This window comes from Leptidea sinapis, chromosome Z, assembly GCF_905404315.1.
Source record: "Leptidea sinapis chromosome Z, ilLepSina1.1, whole genome shotgun sequence".
In the NCBI taxonomy this organism is placed as follows: domain Eukaryota; kingdom Metazoa; phylum Arthropoda; class Insecta; order Lepidoptera; family Pieridae; genus Leptidea; species Leptidea sinapis.
In genome coordinates this window covers 3,106,054-3,128,564 of record NC_066312.1, presented here as the reverse complement: position 1 = coordinate 3,128,564, position 22,511 = coordinate 3,106,054, and the positions used below count along the sequence as shown (strand labels likewise).

Sequence of the window (22,511 nt, the reverse complement as noted above, 5' to 3'; positions counted from 1 at the left end):
GATTCCCCTTGTGACGACGATCCGTATAATATTTGAACCACTTTATAGTACATGAATGTATTTTAAATCCTTGTTTTATCTGTTTTTAAAATCTCGCTCGACCATACTCACTCGTCTATACGGACTTATCCGCGTGCCGGGACAGTTTGTAATCCCTGCCCACTAACGGTTTAGTTTTAGTTGCGCTATCTTAAAGCGTCAGAAATGCTTCCATGTTATAATATGCGTTCACTGTTTGCAAATTATTCTAGTGCCAACTTTCGTTAGCCAGACTCTATTCAATTATACATAAATTTCATTCACAAATTTACCAAAAATAGCGTCTGTTTTAAGTTTGTTCGGTACATTGAAAACAATTTTTTTTAGATAGACAGAACTATCAAGCATTTTATCTAGTATACACTTTTTCCTGATTTATACAATAAAAAAAGTTTATAAACACCGCGTGTTGAGATAGGACAGGCCGCTATCTTAGTTACGTCAGGTCTAGGTAGACACTTTAATTATCACAAATCAAAATGACCGATTGCGTACTAATAGCTTGCTCACATGAACATGGGGTACCCAATCGTACCCCATGTTCCCTTAGTGGTGGATCTACCCCGGATTCGCCGTCATATGCTACGCAGTTAGCAATTTGTTCAGAAGAGTTTCTCAAGTGGTCGGCGCATCGGTGTATTTGGGCTTACCGGTGGCTCTGGATAAGACAGAGGCCATTCTATTTCTTCGTGGTCCAATCCCTAGCGCCTCACTACAAGTTAACTCGGTCCTTGTACCGGTTCAGGCCTATATTAAGTATTTGGAACTGATGTTCGACCCGGCGTCAGCCCTTGGGCGACTTCTGCTAATTTGTGTGGACTGAGCATCGCTACGTGACGGAAGTACACAAGGATTGTCCGGGCAATAATACTTACGGGTGTGGTTGGATGTAATATGCTGAGGTTCTGTCCCTGTCCCATTGCGCGGAGCTATAAATAGCATTGCATTTTAGGTATACTACACAGGAAAACCATCAAGTCTGGGATACAAAGTAGCTGCAACATATACCAGTCGGTGGACATTAATGAAAGAAACTGTGTTCACTAGACATGAATATCCGAAAGTTAGGAAGACAAGAGTTATTCAGGTATGTACATAGCAGGCAATTAATTATCAATATTATTCGATTTGTTTTGTTTATTAAAAGATAATGTTCTTAAATGTGAGAGAAGACCTTTAAATTTGATCAACTAAGATAAAAAGATTAAGGCGACGATTAATGATCTTTGGGACACTTGGCATTGATAGATATTGTTGTTGTGTTCCACCTGAGTTAGCTGTAATATATAACAATTATATGGTGACTATGGTGAATTTTGGACCTAATGAAACATGGTAAAGCATTTCCAGTGCTTAAATCAGGTATTTCCAGTGACCCATTACTTACTTCAGACAAAAATCTGTACTTTCTTTCAGTATTTTTTTTGAAAAATTAATTTTAAATCATTACTTTTGCAATAATAATTTACTACACACCAAACAGTCTGGTTTTACCCACGGTCGTTTACCGATGCTGGTTTTCACTTAATACATAATATATTTGAGGTGCGGGAAGAGTCTTAATGCGCTTTTTACGATTTATTCAAGGCTTTCGATTGTGTTGAACATGAAATTTTGGTCAGAGAGAGAAAACTACACTATTACGGTATTGAAAATATTGCAACAGTACCCGATAACATTTTATATGTACAAGTATATGATATTGTGGTACTTTTCAGCAGATGATCTTGTTTTGGCACACCTTCCATAAATTCACCTTGGCACAAGATTATTTTATTAATTTTGGTTTTATAGGTGGCCGTGGGTCATGAAGGCGTGCATGCCATTTTAGTTCTGGATAACGGAACCGCTATGTTCACCGGTATCGCCCGGCGCGGTGAAGACGGTGACGGAAATAAGAGACGATCACCCAAGCCTAGCCGCCCGAAGAAGATAGCTAAGGTGAGGAATCAGGCAACATTTCGATAGCCGCAAAATCTGTGATACGCATAATCTAGCCATATGTTCATAAAAGTGATGTTTGAGAAACGTTAAATATTAACAAATTTTGTTTAGGCGGAGAACTTCTACGTGGTGTATGCGGCTTGTAACTACGGCTCCACGGCGCTGTTGACTCGGCAGGGCCTTGTTCTGATGTTCGGCAAGGATACGCAGCATTGTGACGCCGCAGGGATCGTGACGGGATTGAAGCATGAGAGAATTGTCCAGGTACTCGCAACCCTCCGGTTATAGTATAGTATATTATTCTCAAAATTGTAGTTACATATATCCGTTCCTTTCATGCATTGTACCAATTTTCAGATGGCATTGGGAAAAGCACATGCAATTGCGTTAACAAATCTGGGACAAGTGTACAGTTTCGGTATCAACAACAAAGGACAATGTGGGAGAGAGTTTGGTTACACCAAAGAGAGTAAGTTCAATTTCGAATTCTTTATGTGATAAAGAAAAATTACAAAGTTATGGCTTTTGTTTCATTTCACTATTTATAACACCAGAGAACTTAAGTTGTAACTGAAAATTAAGGCCAATATCAGATTATGTTGATGACGCAAAAAGGTTGGGTCAGAATTTTCTTAAAAAAACAATGTCCACGTTCCTCGCCTAATTTGCGTCTCAGGGTTTTGTTCGAAAGATATCGGTGAAAATTAAAAAAAATATTTCGATTTCAGAAAAAATCTGATTAATGTGTTAGACTCCGATCAAATATGTGCTAGATTAAGCTTTTCATATGGACCCGGCTAGTGGCTTAAGTTTACTATTCTTTCCAATTTATTACGATATAAATATGAATATATCGCAATATCATAAAAGTATTTTAACAAAACTCAATCTTATTGCTGTCTTTTAAGGCTTAGTTTGGATTAATGTGTAACGAACACCTGACCTATTGTTCCGCGTATAATACTAGTATAATAGTAATTAAGCGGTTGTCGATGTTTGGCGAGATTTGGTTTAATTAAATATTGACCAAACTACGAAATGTTTGTTTTTAATCGTTTAATAATGATTGCTGTAAAACAATATCAGACAAGTTTATTTGAGTAAGTTTACTCAAATAAAGACAATGCTTTTAAAGACCCACAGTTATACCTATTGGTTATTTTCGCAGTTCTTGAGAGCGCGCTGGGGCATAAAAGTGAGTCCTCAGTCCGCACTTTGGCTTTGATCAGATACACAGAAGAGAAGTTTATTTGTACTCCTACATCTCTGGTTGCTTAAATAGGCGTTACCTTTAATCTAGTATATACTTGATCGAAGAGTTTAGGTATATCTTGTTTACTTAGTAAAGTTAAATAGTTTAAAATTTCAACATTACAAAAGGCGTCGCCTGTGTAAATCAAATCAGTATCACTCTATTCATTTTGTTAATGAAATGACACCCATGAAAGTCAATAGTTATATATTAGAACGACGTTGTTCTGTTTATAATAAAAATAAAACTCTTGCGGGTAGAATTTAGAAAATCCATTCTTAGCTGACCTCTACTCGGCGAAAGAAATATTCCTACCTAAATTTCAAGTTCCAGAGGATATCACGATGAGTCAATACACAAGTGGAAATCTCTTATATAAATAAAAAGATTTGTCAGTACGTCATATGACTTCGTATACGACCATTCTGCAAACCCCTTTGAATTAACCCGACTTATTTTAGATTGATTTGGTGTATTTTGCCATGTGACTTGGATAAACATCGGAAACAGAGAAGTAGTTACGTTTGAGAAATCTGCACTAATTATAACTACTTTAAAATACAACATCAAAGATGATGTGCGAGTAGAATCAATATGCAGTTTTGCCAAAGTAAACACAACCTCTGAATGCCATATTTATTGCTTTACCAATAGCCAAAGTAAATACCTAATATAATGATCTGGAGAAATTATGCGAGACAGATGTTATTCCGAAAATATTTCTGACTCAATATCGGCATTTTCTATACAAAATATTAAAAGTTTTCTAATTATTGTCACGGATATTGATGACTAGCTTTTGCCGTCGGTCACTTAGTATGCGTAAAAGTCGAAAATGGTTGTAATATGATTTTTAATTGGTTTTTACGCCACGGGTACGGTACGGTTTTAAGACTTATCACCACGCTACTCTGTGCGCTTACTATGGAGTATGCTGTATGCCACATACAACTGGCCGTAAGCATTCTCATAAGTCTATTCCCGCTACCGTTAGAATTCGACCTTGATTTTTGTTTATAGTTATTGAGAAGCAGACTGATGGGAAACTGCACTCTCGAAGAACTAAATTCGAAGAGGTAATTCGCAGGTGTTAGGAGAATCCCAGGAATAAATACAGGCTCTTCTCAAGAATCACGGTTGCCTCGATTACATTGCGATACAATGTTTTCATTTTGATGGATTAATATGGCGCAGCAGCATAATTGACGCGCCAACACTCAATTTTAATATGTGAGTTGGGAGACTTCCGTGTATTCAGCGTATAAATTTTCTGACCACATTGGTAACCCTAGCTTGGCTTTTCTTCGACTAATTTTTTTGAGATTTGTTTGTCAAACTAATTTGATCTGACTGTTGGGTAGTGTATAACATATGAGTTATTATCACTATCCGAATCAGCATAGGCATCAAACTCACCATTAGAATGATCTTGGGGAAAACGTAACCTTTTAATAGGTTTGTCTTCTGTACCAAATTTGGCATACAGGTTACCATTTCGATTCATTTCAAATAGAAATGAGTAAATTTGACCAGAGGCAATTTTAGGCAACTGTATCGTAGAAACCGCTATATGTATAGTGTTGTACCATATCTAATGTTCTCTTCTTTAATCCCATGAAAGCCATGAGACATAACAGAAAATTCATCCCAATTGGTAGTCACATAACACACAATTTTTTTATAAATATCTACTGAATGTGTCGACAAAAAATAAGAAAGCGTAAGGAAAAGGCATACGCCATCCCATATTGGTACAATAATAAAATTTAAGGCCCATTGATGTTTACGAACTCTGCTCCCATTTAAAATATAATCAAACAAATTAAATAAAAAACATAAGAATACATACTAAATTCTCCTACCTTTATTATAACAATAAATGAAAAACAAAATATTGTAATGAAGTTGTGAAAATTAACTTCGAAACAAATTTAAAGAGAGTATTGGTATCAACTTCGAAGCAAATCACCGCCAAAATAACTTTCTACTTAATTTCAATAAAACACGAAATCTTATACATCTGTTAAAAATATTTATGCAAAATTTTAAGTAGAGTGGACCAAGGAATCACGTTGTCACGTTGTTATGTATATTGTAATATGGTAAAATACTCTGTTTGATTGAAAAGAGTGGCCGTTGAGTTTCTTGTATGTTCTTCTCATGAGCTCAAACCGAACACATGGTAAATTCAGTAATTTAAAAGAAATATTTATAGTGACTATTTGAAATATTTACGTTTAAGCCTGATTGAATAAAATTTATTTGACTTTGACTTTGAAAGGTACTCAAACTTATGCATATTTCAGAAGGAACTCCAACTCGCAAAGTTTCAGCGAAGGAGGAGCTGGTAATTTGCACCGAACCACACTCCTGGAGCCCTGGCCCTTGTCGTATCTGCACCAACTGCCGGGAATGCACTGGCTACGCTGGGGCATGCAGAAACGCTGCGCAACCTAATCGGTTACCTGGAGAGTAGGTTATCTATGGAATCCATGAATCCACCTCACTGTACAATGCTAGTAATACCATGTGGAATCGACTCCCTTGTGGGGTCGACCACGTCAATGCGTCATTGGTTGGTTCTATATCGTCTTTTTCAGTCTGTCAAAAAATACAAAACCAAAAAAATGTGAACTAAATCTACTTCTCAAAAATTTGGGGCGCTAGCTCTTCTTATATTAGAGAAGTCACTGACAGCTGAAACAGAGCATGCTAGTTTAGCTGTCTTTCTGTCCCTGTATTGTATGTAAATAATTAATATAATTTAGAAACATTTGTAACATGTAATACTATTATTAATTATTGTAATGTTTGGGAAATAAACTTATATCATCATCATCATATGTATATTAAATTAATTCTGGTCGTATAACGATTTTTGTTGTCATTACAGAATATGCGGTTGCAGCGACGGCGACAGTGGATGCAGTGTGTGTGGCATCTGCCGTCGTTGCGCCGAAATTGCGTCCTCGTCGAAACTGGAGCGAGTGCTTGATAGTGAAGATGAGCCGTCCGTCTACGAAATCCCTGCAAGTACGTTATGTATTAATAATTACTACACATACATAAAATCACCCCTCTTTCCCCTAGGGGTAGGCAGACACCACTTCTTTCCACTTGCTACGATCCTTACATACTTTTTCGCTTAGTCCACATAATTATTCCCTTCATACATGTTCTTCGGTTTAGGGTACTATTGACCTGGCCTTTTTTCAAGACGTCTCTGATTTGATCTCGAAATTTCCGCGTCACCTATCCTAGCTAGCCGACATGGCAACCATCTCAGCATACCTTTCTCAATTTTTGTCACTATATCTTTATTAAGACCTCAGCGTCAACTATGATTTCAGCAATATGGGTATCGTATACGAGATTTTCGAGAGTGCAGAGAACGAATATGGGATCACTGCTTAAATACAATATGGCCGCGCAAAAGTATGATTTCAGCAATTTGGATATCGTATCCGAGGCTCTCGAAAGAACGAATTTGGGATCATTTTTTGAATCCAATATGGCCGCCGCGTGAAAATTATAATTTCAGCAATTTAGATATTGTGTACGAGGTGCTTGAGGGTGCAGAGAACGAATTTGGGATCATTTTTTAAATCCAAGATTGCCGCCGACCAAAATTATTTCGCATACACTTTTTTCATAAATTTAATTGAAACAAACAGTCATTAATCTTCATTTTGTTGCAGCATCAGAGCAAAATACTGACGAAGGTGTAAAATGCGTTCCATGCGAACCGAGTACATCAAAGGACGACATGGAGAAAGACACACCATTCAAGGGTAGCAGTTTAGCGCCTGCGAGAATACCGCTACCAGGAGGACAAAAGATAGAAGCGATCGCCTGTGGATTGCACCACACTGTTCTATTGACACATACTGGTAATCATCCTTATGTCAAAGGCGCTACCCCTTCGAAGAAATGCATCGCGACGAGTCCGTCTTTCTGTCATCGGTTTTTCTTCATGAGATAGCGATTATTCAGCAGAATATTGACCCTAATCGCTAAAATGCTCCGCATAGTCGTGTTCTCGCTAATCATAGTCGTCGAAAATAGACTGGGCTACGTATTCTTAGTATCTTATGTCGCTATGAAAATTAGGCATTTCAATAATCCTTAGCAAACTTTTTTTTTATGTCAGGAAGACAAACGAACGTTAGTGTCGCTTATGTTCGGTAAGTAATAACCGCCGAGCATACTCTCACACAAAACCTAAGAAATCAAAGGAGCGTTGCTGATTTTCTAGCTAAGCCTACGCGCTTTTATTTAAGTCTTCATGCCGTATCGTCATGGAATGAATATACCACACAAGGAAGGTAATTCCATATTTTGGTTGTACGTGCAAAAACCTCCGTATGGAAAAACATGTAATTTGTGAGTGTATTTCTTATACCCATGTATATCGTCGTCATCGCCGCCATAGCCTGCGTTAGAGACCCTGTCGTGCACAGCGAGCTTAAGCGCGCAGTGCTAGACAGTGCGTGACTCTGAACCTATTAAAATCACCCTTTAGAAGGACCTCTGATTGGTCCGAATCCGACCGTGAGCGAAGTCATTTTAAATGTTAAGCATACTCGATACTGTTAAATGTTTTTAATTTTAAAAATATATAAATCCAGTTTCCTGATGTTTGTTTCCAGTGAACTCCTAAACTAACGAACGTATTTAAATTGGGAACTTTATTTACTTCATGGAGTGCGATTTGGGAATCATAATTATTTTTAAATTTTTTCCAATATTTGTTTTGTTTGGACACACAATGTTTCCAATGAGAGAATTTATTGACGCACGGTTTGACAGTTCTGCTGTGAAACAATTGCATAACAATATGAAATATTAATGACAAATACATAAAAAAAAACAGAATTTTATTTATTATCTACAGAACAACTTCTGTCGGGCCAGCTAGTAATATATAATTATTTCTCAGGTGAAGTGCTTACGTTTGGGTCGAATCAGTTCGGCGCCTTGGGTGCGGGTGATATATCTGCACATCACCGGATAATACGTGTGAGAGTGCCGCGGGCGTCAGCTATCGCCGCAGGGAGTAACCACACTGCTGTAATCACCAAAGAAGGGGAAGTGTACACGTTCGGAAATTATCACGTAAGCTATTTTTTCTATACTTTTTATACAGATACACAGCGTCAGTGTCATCCACGTACAAAATGTGTTTGGTTATCGTAGACGTATGTACGTTTTTTGGTCGCTTTACTTGTACTGAAATAAAGTGGTGGCAAGTGCTGAATAACAAAAATAAGCTACTATACAGTGAGAGAATTGGCGAAAGAGTCGTATAAAGTCACAATATAAAAACAAATTTCACAGGTAGACTGAAAATTTGTATAGACAGTATGATATATATAAGATGATACCATTGGGAGGCTCCTTTGCACCGGATGCCTGCTAGATTATGGGTACCACAACGGCGCCTATTTCTGCCGTGAAGCAGTAATGTGAAAGCATTACTGTGTTTCGGTCTGAAGGGCGTCCTAGCTAGTGAAATAACTGGGCAAATGAGACTTGATAACTTATGTCTCAAGGTGACAAACGCAGTTGTAGTGCCGCTCGGAAGTTTTTAGTATTTTCAAGAATCCTGAGCGGCACTACATTGTAATGGGCAGGGCGTATCAATAACCATCAGCTGAACGCCCTGCTCGTCCCTTATTTTCATAAAAAAATAATAAAGACTCCTACTAGGAATTAGCTTCGCGACATACGTATGCATACCATCAGAATATTATGAGAAAACTGTCATCCCTGATCTTTCATGAAAAAAAAAACATGAAAATATATTTGCTTACTGTGCACAGAGTAATTTATGTCTTTCGTAATTACAGAAGGGTGGCTTAGGTCGACCCCGTACGGAAGAACCTCGAGAGGAAAGAAGCCCAATCTGGTATGCCACACCAGGCCGTGTTCCAAGACTGGGACCCAAATACAATTACAAAGCGGTATCTGTTTCTGCCTCCGGTGACCAGACTTTTGTTCAGGTTTGTAATTAATTGGCATGTACACTACTCTTAATTTTAATAAATGGCTTAATAAGCTCACGACATTGGGTAAATAAAGTTAAATATTTATATTTAACTAACCCGACAGACGTTGTTCTGTTCATAATAAAAAAAAACTCTTGCGGATGGAATTTTGGAAAATCCGATCATAGCGGACCTCTACTCGGTGAAAAGAATATTCCTACCAAATTTCAAGTCTTAAGCTCTAATGGTTCCAGAGAGATGTTCCAAGAACAAAAAAATATTTTTTAATCGTCAATCGCTGTTTATGATAATTTATATGTATATTTAGTAGATTTGAGAATCGGTCGTAATCAATTGTTTATACCCAATGACGTTCTATACATATAGACAATGCACCTCATACAAAATCAATGTCGAAATATAGCACATGCCACAAATGATACCATACATTTCTGCGTTTACTCCAGTTGTTTAAAATATTATTGGTCAATAGGCAGCAATCTAAACACTATTTCAGTTTCAGCTGCGTATTTTGAATTTAGAATCCGATTTGGACAGTGACATCAGGGGAGTAGCAGTTAGGTATTTTTTTAAACCCAGAAGAAAAAGAGCGTTCCTATAAGTTTTACGTTCGTCAGTCTGACCCTATTTTCCGACGAAGATCTGTTCAGTCGGAGGTTTTTTACGTTTTTAATCAAAAATTACTTTCATATTATAAAGGGGAAAGTTTGTATATTTATTGGCTTGTATTTATATTTGTTACTTCTTTACGTTCTAAAGGGATTTGAATTTAATTAGTTAAGGTAACAATAAATAAAAATATGGCTAATTGGACTTTTAAATTGATAATTTAAAGTTGAAAAATATTAGCTTTTACATATTTTCTATGTACATAAGTATGGTTTATCACTAGGTAACGATACTTCCGTGATAACATGTAAATAGCACTAGTATGTAATTGTTCACGTTATATATATATGTATATATATATTTCAACAAACCGACACTTTAATGACTTCATTGAACCAATAGCTTGGCGAATTCGTTGAACAGCATGTGATATTTATAATTTTTTAATTTCCTACAGGTTTCACAAGCTCTACTAAAGACGGATACATTATTCAGTGCCACAATAACTGCTAACGAAAACACAATAAGTAAGTTTTTTTTTTATTTTATGACAATTTTTCTGCTTTTGCATGAAGAAATTAACCTACAGCGGTTTCGTTTGATAGTTAGTATTTTAAGAACTCCATGCATATGTATATTAATTATAGGCATTTCAATATTTTAATTCAAAATAGTGTTTCTAACTGTTATTATATTTTATTGAAAAACAGCTCATATTTTTTAATAACGTAATATTATTTATTATTTCTAGTTATTCTCCCGAACTGTCCAGAGCATACATTCAAATGCGTAACAATTTACAAATTGGACGGCTCATGCTATTCGTTTTCGGGGCCAGAACAAGTCGACTTCGTGAACACCCTGGCTTGTCTCGATCCACTCTACGACGTACTCTGGTGCTACCAACCCCAAATGAAAGTCATTAAGGTCTACAACATTCAAGCCTTCGATTCACATAAGCTGCAAAGATGCAGCAAGAACGACCCCGAAGGTTTCATCAACGATATGGAGTATGAATATCCCCAATATGGCATAATGCGGAAGTTTGACGACTTCCGTGATGTCGAGAATATCAAATGGGTCAGTAGCAACGAGGATCGGCCGGCAGATGGCGTTGCTATCGCTAATGTGTCCATCTTGAACCAGGACCTGGCGATACCCAGTGTCAAATTCAGTTCCGTTACGAGGTTGCACGCTGCATTGAACCTGATCGGTACTTTGGATTCCCTCCTCTATGCACACGATAACAGGTAAAAATGTATTTATATTATAATAAATACTTTGTAATCTAAGACATAGATTGTTCTTTTATAGGATTGCGAAGAAGTTAAAACTTCAAAGTTGAATTATTCTTTATTGAAGTGATAAAAATTTTAGACTTAAAAACTACTGATGTCAAAAAAGACTATTCCAAAATCGGGATATTTGAGTCACCTACCGTAACGTCTTTAAGGTCAAGTAAGGGCGCGTACACATAGAACATCCGTTTTACAGGATCCTTTTTAACTGATCCGTCGTTACTGGAGGTAATATTCACACAGCATTTACAGGACCGATTTTAACAGATCCGACGCTACTGGAGGTAATATTCACACAGCATTTACAGGACCGATTTTAACAGATCCGACGCTACTGGAGGTAATATTCACACAGCATTTACAGGACCGATTTTAACAGATCCGACGCTACTGGACTTTCGTTCTTCAGTGTATCGCCTACTTTCTACGAGAATGGACGTTGTCGTGTTGTATTGGTACTATCGTCGTCTGCGGCGGAGGAAGCCCCGGCGTTATTGGATACATCCACTATTAAGGCAAAGATTTTGTCCTGGTGCTGTTGTGCGTCAGCTGAAAGAAGACGAATCTAAATTTTTTACTTATTTCCGAATGACGACGTCTACTTTTGATGACCTTCTTAAACGATTAGAAAAGGATTTAAAAAAGAAAGACACAAACTGGAGGAAAAGCTTGTGCCCTGAAGTAAAACTAGCGATATTTTTAAGGTAAGAACTTTAATTTTTGTTATTATCAATTAAAATTTAAAATGACAAAAAGGTTTACAAAAATGAAGATTTATTTCAAAACATAGACAGATCTGGCAAGTCTGACTCCTGGCTGAATGTAGATTCTACTGATGGCGAACCTTCTACTGATGGTGTAGAGTCAAGATGATGTGGCCTACTAAAATAACCTTGGGTGTGGTAGTGAGGAGTGCTAGAACTTTGTGAATATGGAGGCCACTCGTAGTTTGACTGACCATATCTTCTACTTTTAATATTTTGTAAAAGGTTTATCACTCCAGACTGAAATTCTAAAATTTGATCGCCATTAAGTGAAGCCAGTTGCGGCAAAATACCTTTGAAGAACGATAAATTGGGATCTTCAAACTCATTTTTACTTTTTTTTAACTGATCATTCATGTATTCAATCATTTTGGCGTCTACTTCATTCACATTTCTTTTGATTGCCTTGCGTTGCGGCGGGGCTAAATTTTGTCTTTCCTTTTGTCTGTCACTACCACTTTGTTCCGTAATCTGATCAGGTTCATCTTCGTTGTCTTTATTACTTTCTACTGTTTCCGTGATGTTGTCATTAGCAGGGACGTTCTCGTGTGTATCACCTGGGGTGACAACTTTTTTCAAAAATAACATTTGATTGTGATATTTGTAAGCCTTGGTATTTGAGGCAGCAGCTCCAGATTTCTTCAATTTCTTTTTCTCACTCAATGTTCGTATCCAGGCATCTCTAGTCGAATTCCATTTTTTTATAACATATTTTCCTGAAGCAAGTAAATAATAATATAAGATGGTTGTCAATAGCTTAGTAAGTGAAAGGCGAATAAGAAGGTAGAATAGACTTGTCAGTAATTAATTACCATATTGGTCAGTGGATAAGTCAAATTGACAGTGCAAGAACTAATCGGTCAGTAAATAATGGGAAGCAAAAAAGTATTACTAATGTTTAAATCAATTTATTTTAATTAGGTAATTTTATAATTTAGTTCAGTTCAGTTTAATTTTATTTTATTTATGTACTATATATACAGGGTGTTAGGCACGTCGACGCACAAACGGATACCATGGCTCCAGGACATGATTCTGGACCCCCCCGTGTTGGAATTTTTCGTCGGTTTTTTCCTAATTTTTTCATTTTTTTTGGAGTTTTTTTTACTTTAGACTCTTCATAATCGTTATTCTTACCTAACCCAATGAGATTTTTAATAAAAAAGTAATTAATTCACTACTTTCACTAAAAGTAGCAATGTAAATAAAACTAGAAATGGTGTCTTCTCAGCTGTTTATAAAAGTCGCGAGCCGTGCGCTTTATTCGTACCGCCTCTAGCTAAAATCTAAACAATACTTATTATTACTTCATTTTGCGCCACTATGAACATTTTGGATTGCGCGCGCTTTCTCAAAAGAAGCCGCTATTCTGCTTAGTCCATTATTGTTCTGTGGTCAAAGGTACGTTATCGCGCGTTGAAATCGCGGTGTTCACAATACATTGCGCGCTCGAAAATGACAATTTCTGTAACCGATCATTAGCGAGATGAATGACTTTCACAATTTGATTAGTGGCATTAAGTGTAGCCTTTTCGCGAAGTTTGCGTTATGACGTCAAAAACACCCTGTATAAGTATGAGTTTTGATTTACGACTTTGCTAAAAACTCTCATAAAAATTTCGACTTTCCATACAAAATTTGTTGGTCACTATAATATTTTATAGTTTTATAATAAAACAAGACTTATTCATCAAGCCATCTTTAATAGTCTGACCATAGAGAAGTACCTCTACGAAACATAGACATATACATAATCAGTAATAGACAAAATTAACTAAAACTAAACCCTTACAGTCACTAACGTTACTTTGTATGGGAAGTCAATATATGTGTAATAATATAGTAATTGATTAATTTATTTTTTTTAGGTATGCAGCGTCTGGGTGTACATTTCAAGAACTTCATTACGTCTTTCGTGTCGGTGTGTCAACTATAAGCAACATTATTAAGGAAGTTACACGATGCATATGGAACAACTTGAATGACGAGTTTATGCGACTTCCTACAACAGTGAGTGAATGGGAGCATATATCAAATGGATTCGACACAAAAGCAAATTTTCCCCACTGTTTAGGAGCAGTGGACGGTAAACACATCAGACTTCGAAAACCAGCAAAAAGTGGCTCAATGTACCTAAATTACAAAGACTTTTTTTCCATCATATTATTAGCGATCGTAGACTCTGACTATCGTTTTCTATATGTTAGTATTGGGTCGTATGGAAAAGAATGCGATTCATCAATATTCAAGGAGTCGACATTTTGGAAAATGATGCTAGATGGCAGTTTACAAATACCAGAACCTTGCCCATTAATAACAGGCTCAGAAACGAGAGTTCCCTACGTCATAATCGGCGATGAAGGTTTCGGTTTACACGAAAATTTAATGAGGCCATTTAGCGGGACGCATTTAGACGTAAATAAGCGAATATATAACTATCGTTTGACCAGAGCTAGACGATACGTTGAATGTGCATTTGGTATTCTTGCTAATAAGTGGAGAGTATTCCACCGGCCTCTAGACGTCAACAAAACAACAGCTATATGGATAGTTAAGGCATGTACCGTTCTACACAACTTTATAAGGGAAAAAGAGGGCTTAAAGGATGGCAACACATCCGAATCTGAAGCATTTCATTTCAATAGCCTACCTGATGATGAAACGCTACGAGGTGGTCGAACTGCAAATTCAGTTCGAACGGAATTCGAAAACTATTTCGTGTCCGAATCTGGGTCAGTTTCTTGGCAGAATGAAGCTATTTAAAATAAAAAACAATGTCTCCATTACAATATAAAATAAATACTTACCAAATTCTTGTCTTTCTTTTTGTTCCATAGCTTCAAAATCCTCCTTTAGAATACCGCATATTTCGCGCCAAGCTGCGGTTTTTGCAATTTTATCTTTATAAATCTCCAGTGTTTTGTCCCAAAGAACTGGTCTACTTTCAACACAATTTATCAAAACTTCTTGCTCAACATATTTTTCAAACGCCTTGCTTGCCATGATTATGATAGCACTGGACACGTGCACTACTCTAGGAATGAAACCGGCAAATGGCGGCTGTGTGTAGCACATCGCACCCCGCGCACCCCCGTGCAAAGCCTCGTGCGGTTTCAATCCGATAAAACGGATTAGTATAGTATTACTGGATCCGGAATACTGTGTGAACTGGCTCATACAACTACATACGCTAATAACATATACGTTTAAACGGACCTGTAAAACGGATTGCTGCTTATTTTGTCGGATTAGTATTTTTTACTGGATCCGGAATACTGTATTCTGTATGAACTCGCTCATACAACTACATACGCTAATAACATATACGTTTAAACGGACCTGTAAAACGGATGTTCTATGTGTACGCGCCGTAATTATCGTAGTCGAATATGATGATCAATGGAACTCATAGTAAGAAATTGTGCCACAGATCGCACCATTACTGTAAGTCGTTAAGGAGTTTATACGAGAGTATTGCCTATTGCCGTAGCTACCTATAATTTTTGCATTACCATCAATCTTTATATACATTCGTATCTGTCTATCCATACAAACTATAGCGTTTATAAATACCTATTAGTGAGATCATCATAAAAATACTTCGTTCCAATTTACATATACTTTGTTCTAACACTTATAACTGTATATACATTGTTCTAACACTTAAAACTGTAGAGCGGCTGTGCCGATTTTCATTTATTTTTAATTTATTGGATTTGTCTTCGTCCCGAATAGCAGAATAATATAAAAAGATAGCAATATTGGCGAAAAAAAAAATTCTATCATCATTATGACATTTTCTATGGGATAATTTCTCGATCTACTGAACCGATTTTGAAAATTCTTATACCGATAGAAAGCCACATTTTTGTCATAGGGTATATTATGCTAATCCGAAAATGAAAATTTAAGATTTAAAAAGTAATTCGGTGAAAAAACGGCCGAACACTAATAATATTTTTTATAGCAAATCAACGTTTGCCGGGTAAGCTAGTCATAATATATATATATATATATATATATATATGTATGTATTTCGATACTGTTCAGTTCATACTTCAACGTCGTTGCATTTTAGATCATCGCAAGTTGAATGCAAGCTAGATGGCCTAACGATGCCATCGTCATCGGAGCGTGAGGACTTCAAGACGGTGAACCGCTTCGATAGTCAAGGAGGAGGCTGGGGCTACACTGACAATTCCGTCGAGGCAATACGCTTCATGTGTGACACTGACATATTGTTAGGTAAATAGATACAGATATATAGTGACTAGTGGGAGGCTCCTTTGCACGGGAAGCCGGCTAGATTATGGATACAAAATTGGCGCCTATTTCTGCCGCGAAGCAGTAATATGTAAACATTACTGTGTTTTTGTCTGAAGGGCGCCGTAGCTAGTGAAATTACTAGGCAAATGAGACTTAACATCTTTTGTCTCAAGGTGCAGGCGCAATTGTTGTCCCGCTCAGAATTTTTGTGGATTTTCAAGAATCCTGAGCGGGACTGCTTTGTAATGGGTAGGGCGTATCAATTACCATCAGCTGAGGGTACTGCTCGTCCCTTATTTTCATTAAAAATAAAGATACAATTATTTGACTTAAGGTTTTAGTTTCCTTAGGTGGGGTATACAACGTCCAATATTCCACCATCCTGCATGCCCATGACTGTCCAGAAATGCAGTTCTTGCGGGTACTTCGTAGAATCACCGGTTTGCTACAGTATTCCAAAGCCGACGTGACTGAGGACGTGTCGAATATTTTTCAACAAAGAGTTGTAGTAACACAAAGTGAAAGATGTAAATTTGTTATTGAATAAATTTTCTTCGCTATTATTTCTAAGAAGGTCTGAAGGCCATGAATCCAGGCACTTTGAATTGCATGCGGCTTAGTTGTTGATCAATCAAAATTGAACTGCCTAAAGCCCGTTCCGAAATCTGGTTTACACCATAATGGTACACATCATCTTGTATAAAAACATTAATAGAGTGTCCGCATGGTTCAATATTAGTTGATCAACAGTTGTAGCTCCACAAAAAATTGAAGATTGAACATGTTTAGGCGGTTTCATTAAAATCTACTGAACATGGAATGTGTAATAAATATTTATGACGTTATACCAAAAGAAAGAAGATTTAAAACTGATTTAATTTTTATAAAATACGGCAAAAGTTAGTTGAACTTAAAATTGAATCCTGTTCACCCGTAAGAATCAGATAATACATCGCTGCATTGTGCGTCTTCTACCGCATTTTTATCACGGGGAGTGTTCCGAAGAGCGGTTTTTAAGGAGCTTTCTTTCACGCACTGCAAAGCTGTGGAATTAGCATCCTTGTGCGGTGTTTCCGGGACGATACGACATAGGTACCTTCAAAATAGCGCCTACACTTTACTTAAAGGCCGGCAACGCTCCTGTGCTCCTCTGGTTGTGGTGGCGATGATCACTTAACACCAGGTGACCAGTTCGCTCGTTTGTCCTCGTTTTCTATAAAAAAAACAAAGGTCTTCATAGGTAAGATAATAATTAATCCATGTGTAATTGTCAGGTGGTTACGCTTTATATGGCGGTCGTGGCGATTACACAGCCAAGTTAAAACTGTTCGATCTTGGACCTGAAGGAGGAGATCAAGAGTGCGAGGGTGAATTAATAGCTGAGACTGGAGTCATTCATTACGAATGTGCACCGAGAGAAAAGTATCCAATACTATTCCCGACTCCTATTGCGCTTGCTGTAAGTATTTTATCATAGTAACAATGTTTTGAAAAATTTTGTTTTTCAAATTTTACTCGTGTATTAATCCTAGAAGTGAGGGATATCACTTTAAAAACTTAACAAATCGTTTAGTGACAATGATATATACCATTTGGAGGCTCCTTTGCACACTTATGTCTCAAGAAGACGAGCGCAATTGAAGTGCCGTTCAGAATTTTTGGGTATTTCAATAATCCTGAGAGGCACTGTATTGTAATGGGCACCATCAGCTGAATGTCCTGCTCGTCTCGTCCCTTATTGTCATAAAAAAATATCAGAACTTAATATTGGGGTATTATCTATATGAGGTATATTATTATTATTATTATTATTATGAGACTCAGTCATCATGCTCAGTTAAGCAGGTCGCATCAACTAAGGGTAAAATGTATGTATAATAATATAATTATAGTTATATATTATGTTGTAAATGTTCTTGCTTTATGAAACTAGAGTTATAATTTTTAGGCGCAAAGGTGGTTTGTGGCGTTGGTGAGCATCCGTGGTCCATCTTCAGATTGCGGATCATCGGGCCGTGTCAGCGTTACCATCGAAGACATAACATTCAATTTCAAAGCCACAAAGAAGTCTAACAATGGAACTGATGTAAATGCTGGACAAATACCCTGCCTCCTCTACAACGTTATAAACCCGGTGCGCATTCCTAAAAGAAGGAGATACCCTGGAGATGATATAATCGCTCTTAGCAAGAGCATATATAAGCACGTAACAGTGTCTTCACTGAAATCACTTATAACTTTACTTCAATGGACCTGGAATACTTACAATGAGACACTTCTCGACACAAACGGCCAAGTGACAATTAACTATTCGAAGCTTGCCGCGATGAAGCATCAAAAGCGTTTGGTCTACGTAATACGTGCCTGCCTCCGGCTCTTAAAGTCGTACATCAGTGACTTATACCCAGAGAACATTCTTAAGCGAAACTCACAGGAAACCATAGCTTTAGTGGAAACTATCGCAGTTGCACGAAACTTGATACAAGTGATAATGTCGAATCAGATACCCACGTGCGCTATGTTGTCCAAGAAGTTTGGCCGCAACAAATCACATCGGGTTTGTTACGTCCAGTTCGCTTTGGAGATGACTAACTCCATACTGAAGGAAGCTCATGAAACTGTCACGGTCTGCTTCCATGCCTTCTACCCGACGCCGATGTTGAAATGGCATCATCTATGCTCACTTCTGTGTAACGTTTCGGTAAGTATTCATTTATTCAGCTTTTTAATACGCCGTAGAAGTATGAGCCCGCATAGTCTCTTTACAGGTCACTTAACGACCTTGGCTTGTCTGAATCTGTAGTAGAACGAACAAATAACGCTACACAAGCAGTACCGGTACTTAAGTACACCGTGAGGCCCCTTATAAAGGGATTAAAATGCGTGTAATTGAACTGTAAAAGCTACATTTTATTATTATTTATTCAAACCTGGTCCTGTATCTCTGTATTAAATACACGTTTTTAATATAACTTACGCATAAACCTAATGTAAAGGTACAGTTAAATTAAATCATCAGGGGCAGTTGCGCGGTGCTCTGCAACGATAGTGTAATCTGCATGTAGACTAACAAGCCCTATTGGAATTGGCATATAAAATTATTTTCATCAATAGCAGAGGAAAGTGACCTCTTTTTCTTTTAATACTGACTTTTCTTATCTGTCATTTATCTAAGATCTCTCTTGTATAACATTGTTAAAAATAATAATAATTAAAATAATTCATACAATGAAGTTATTTAAATTAACACTACATTGTGCACGAACGAAAACATTCTTAAAAATAATTTAAGGTTTTCACATCATGTATTATAAGATATAACTCATTACTATTCATAAGTCGACAAGTAATGTGCCTTATACAATTTTTAACATAATTAATATTATATGACCCAACAGGATGGTATAGTACCAGGCTCTCAGGTACGTGAACTGATGGCGACGTGTGCGGCGATGTGTGGCTACAAGAGCCTTTTCAGCGTTCTGCAGGACATCGTGCCCCTCACACAGAGCTGCTTCATGTCCAATGAGTTGAAAAAACTGAAGAGAAATTATAAGGTACAAATTTATTAAATATAAAACGCAAGGTATGCAGAAAAGTCGGCTGTTATAATCTAGCGCCATATAGGGACAGGCTGCCCGGTGGGATATGTTGGATCTTTAAGTATAGATTGACAGCAAAATCTACACAGGCTGGGATTCACTGAGACCTATTTTGGCTAGTTGGTAGCCTATGTGGGTCCGTGGTCGTCTCTTGTGAATATTTATGCATACGATTGTACATACGATTAAGTAGGTATTATCCGCGATATCGTCCTTGTTAAAGTATATAGTGTGTGAAAATTGTGATTTATCCATTACAATGAAAACTCTAGTCAAAATTCAACAAAAGAACCAGTAAAAATATGAAGCAAAAATAATAATAGCTATATATTTGGTATAATAGGCCTTGAAGTTGATGTATGTCATTTACTGTGACTTGACGTGTCTGCAAAACTTCAAAGTGATCGGTTGAATAATTAAGGCTGGAAAGCCTAACAAATAAATAAACAAACAGACAAACTCACATTTGCATACATTATATTAGACAGGGCAGTAAATTCATTCGTCATATGTTAATTTGGATTTATATGGATTTTAGTCAATAAATAACAAATATGACCATTGGATCCTTAATAGTTTAACCACAGAGTAGGGATGCATATTTACGTAGTAAGTTTGGCGATGATTGTTTATATAAATAAGTAACATAACAAAAGGCAACGGTCCGAAAATACTGCCTTGGGGCACGCTAAATTGTTTCTTATGCCATATGTTTCTAATATATTCAACAGTATTAGGTAAATGGTCAACTAAATAGTCTTAAGCTCTGGTCATCTCCATATTATGCCACTAGTCACTCGTTTTTTTGTTAATGTTAGTATATTAATTATTAATAGACTAATTTATCTTAAAGCCTACTTGCTCCATAGTCTGAATATTAAAAGTTTCAAACAAGTAAAGGTTAATAAAAGTTTTAAGTAATGGTGTTGTGTAGAGGTTTTTCGAAAGCTTTCTATAAGGTTTGAATCAAGGTGGATATAAAATTTCATATCTTACTGATCTTTCTTAAAAATAATAGGTTTCATTTTATCTGGATAAATACAATATTCGATACAGAGATTCATGATGTAACTCATTAATGGCGCGTTATGGCAGTGACATTATTTTATAATTGGTATTTAAATCCATTACTATTTGCGATTTTAATGACCTTATTGCAACCAGAATGTCTTCGGAGCATGTTGGGTTACAAAAAAGCGAATTAGGTTGAATTTGTTTAGTATTGTTATTTGTTGTATTTTGGGTTATTATTATGTTTTTTTTGCAATCGTTGTTAATTTGATTTAAAGAAATTATTGTATGCCTGTCCGATCATTTGAGGATCAGTGAAAATTTTTGACCCAATTCTAATGGCACTAAGCCTTCCCTTGATATATTGTTCAAGGTACCTTTAGATCTATTAAGGTTTATACTATTCAAAGTGGCTTTTACTTTATTTGAGATTTTTTTTATTATATAGTTATTTTGGCAGATCTGTGTAAGTTTTATATTTGATTTTAAGAATAAACTTTTGGAATAAACTTTATATCATTATCAGAAATTGACTTTTCCAAAATAAAATATGAGGCTGTTCGAACGAGTTATTATGTAACTAATACACAAAGCGCTCCTTTTAAAATTTCCATCACTTGTGATTCTTATGAGTTTTTGCAACGCTCATCGATAACATTCCCCTTAATGTCACGCCTAGTTTCGGAGTCGGTACTGAGTCACGAAATCTTGAAAAATTGCTGATTCCGCGGAAGTCTGGAAGGCAAAGTCAAATTGGCTTCGAGCGATATAGTAGAATAGAGCTCGACATTACTTCAAGCTAGCCAACATGCTAGCGCTCTATTAGTAACAGATCTGGCCATATATGGTGTATTGTTCATTTTTCTGGTCAATGCCGCAGTGAAAGCTTGAACCATTGACTGCTTGCAACGCACATCTGGTCGAATTGTCGGGGCTACAATACTCTGTGAACGACTTGATCACTGGCCACTGCGTAGATTCGTCGCTCTTTTGTCAGCGGTAGAAAATACCGCATTTACCACTGCTGTTCCCCTTTTCACATCACATGCACAGAATATAAACTATCATCTCACTTACTTAAAACTTCACATGACCCATAAGCTCGTTTGTCTTCCTTTTCCATAAAAAGTGTATCATAGGTTGTGATTATGACTAAGAGTAACTTTTTTTTACAGCATGTTAAAGACCACGCAACAAGCAAATCAGCGACTATCCCGCGCTCTTCGCATTCAAACCCGACAAAGCCACCACCGATACCGCCTCGCGCTAACAAAGACATTCGGGTAAAACTTCACGTCGACGTCGTAGCATTGTTTTGGTCTCCAAAAGAGATCTTTTATCTTGTTTTTTTGCATTGGAATGTGGTGCGATACGCACCGGTGGAGTGTGTGGTTATTCCGGGTGACTGGCAGAGATTGCTTGAATTTTTTTAACGGCGCGAGGCGTCTAGTCGTGGTTGAAGTCGCGGGGCATAAGCGTGGTTCATAGGCGCGGGGCGTGGGCGCGAGGTGTGGGGGCGAACGTGGGGCGCGTTTTTGCGATTTGAAGCCTTAACAAAATGGAAGGCTAGTAGTAGCATAATAAGAAATTATGAGACGAGGAAGAGAGTTTTTGTGATGGTAAGTAAGGGCTTGTCATCACAGCAAACCGCCGCTCAGAGTTATTGAAACTCAATATTCTAAGCGGCACTGTAATTGCGCTTGTCACTAGCTATCTTT

The 22,511-nt window shown here is 37.0% G+C and overlaps 3 protein-coding genes across 4 annotated transcripts in view; 2 read left to right on the top strand and 1 right to left on the bottom strand.

The window, feature by feature from the left end:
- The window catches only part of LOC126978381 (E3 ubiquitin-protein ligase MYCBP2), a 191,168-nt gene that overhangs the window by 10,523 nt on the left and 158,134 nt on the right, over window positions 1-22,511 (top strand). Inside the window, exons 9-24 of the mRNA XM_050827139.1 lie at window positions 992-1,126; window positions 1,834-1,980; window positions 2,095-2,247; window positions 2,341-2,452; window positions 5,542-5,707; window positions 6,129-6,268; window positions 6,934-7,125; window positions 8,175-8,350; window positions 9,085-9,237; window positions 10,310-10,379; window positions 10,604-11,102; window positions 15,993-16,159; window positions 17,455-17,639; window positions 18,129-18,881; window positions 19,579-19,737; window positions 21,969-22,076. Of these exons, the coding sequence (XP_050683096.1) occupies window positions 992-1,126; window positions 1,834-1,980; window positions 2,095-2,247; window positions 2,341-2,452; window positions 5,542-5,707; window positions 6,129-6,268; window positions 6,934-7,125; window positions 8,175-8,350; window positions 9,085-9,237; window positions 10,310-10,379; window positions 10,604-11,102; window positions 15,993-16,159; window positions 17,455-17,639; window positions 18,129-18,881; window positions 19,579-19,737; window positions 21,969-22,076 (3,315 nt within the window). The remainder of the gene's footprint in view (window positions 1-991; window positions 1,127-1,833; window positions 1,981-2,094; window positions 2,248-2,340; window positions 2,453-5,541; window positions 5,708-6,128; window positions 6,269-6,933; window positions 7,126-8,174; window positions 8,351-9,084; window positions 9,238-10,309; window positions 10,380-10,603; window positions 11,103-15,992; window positions 16,160-17,454; window positions 17,640-18,128; window positions 18,882-19,578; window positions 19,738-21,968; window positions 22,077-22,511) is intronic.
- On the top strand, window positions 11,314-14,727 carry LOC126978400 (uncharacterized). Of its 2 annotated transcripts, XM_050827173.1 has the most exons (3): window positions 11,314-11,434; window positions 11,491-11,854; window positions 13,783-14,727. In XM_050827173.1, exons 2-3 carry the CDS (start codon window positions 11,583-11,585, stop codon window positions 14,675-14,677), a joined length of 1,167 nt encoding a protein of 388 aa, XP_050683130.1. In that variant the 5' UTR covers window positions 11,314-11,434; window positions 11,491-11,582; the 3' UTR covers window positions 14,678-14,727. The 2 variants fall into 2 exon arrangements, with proteins under 2 accessions (XP_050683130.1, XP_050683131.1); XM_050827174.1 differs by having other exon boundaries at window positions 11,314-11,854.
- LOC126978402 (uncharacterized) lies at window positions 11,845-15,157 on the bottom strand. The gene is made up of 2 exons (XM_050827176.1): window positions 14,722-15,157; window positions 11,845-12,630 (listed from the first exon to the last, which is right to left on the bottom strand). The coding sequence occupies exons 1-2, from the start codon at window positions 15,089-15,091 to the stop codon at window positions 11,930-11,932; spliced, it is 1,071 nt and encodes a 356-aa protein (XP_050683133.1). The 5' UTR covers window positions 15,092-15,157; the 3' UTR covers window positions 11,845-11,929.

Bases quoted from the DNA above. Each gene is read 5' to 3' on its own strand.
- LOC126978400 (XM_050827173.1), top strand. From the start codon at position 11,583: ATGGACGTTGTCGTGTTGTATTGGTACTATCGTCGTCTGCGGCGGAGG. The intron at 11,855-13,782 runs GTAAGAACTTTA...TATTTTTTTTAG, and splicing joins AAACTAGCGATATTTTTAAG to GTATGCAGCGTCTGGGTGTA.
- LOC126978402 (XM_050827176.1), bottom strand. From the start codon at position 15,091: ATGAGCCAGTTCACACAGTATTCCGGATCCAGTAATACTATACTAATC. The intron at 12,631-14,721 runs GTAAGTATTTAT...TACTTGCTTCAG, and splicing joins AAAAGAAAGACAAGAATTTG to GAAAATATGTTATAAAAAAA.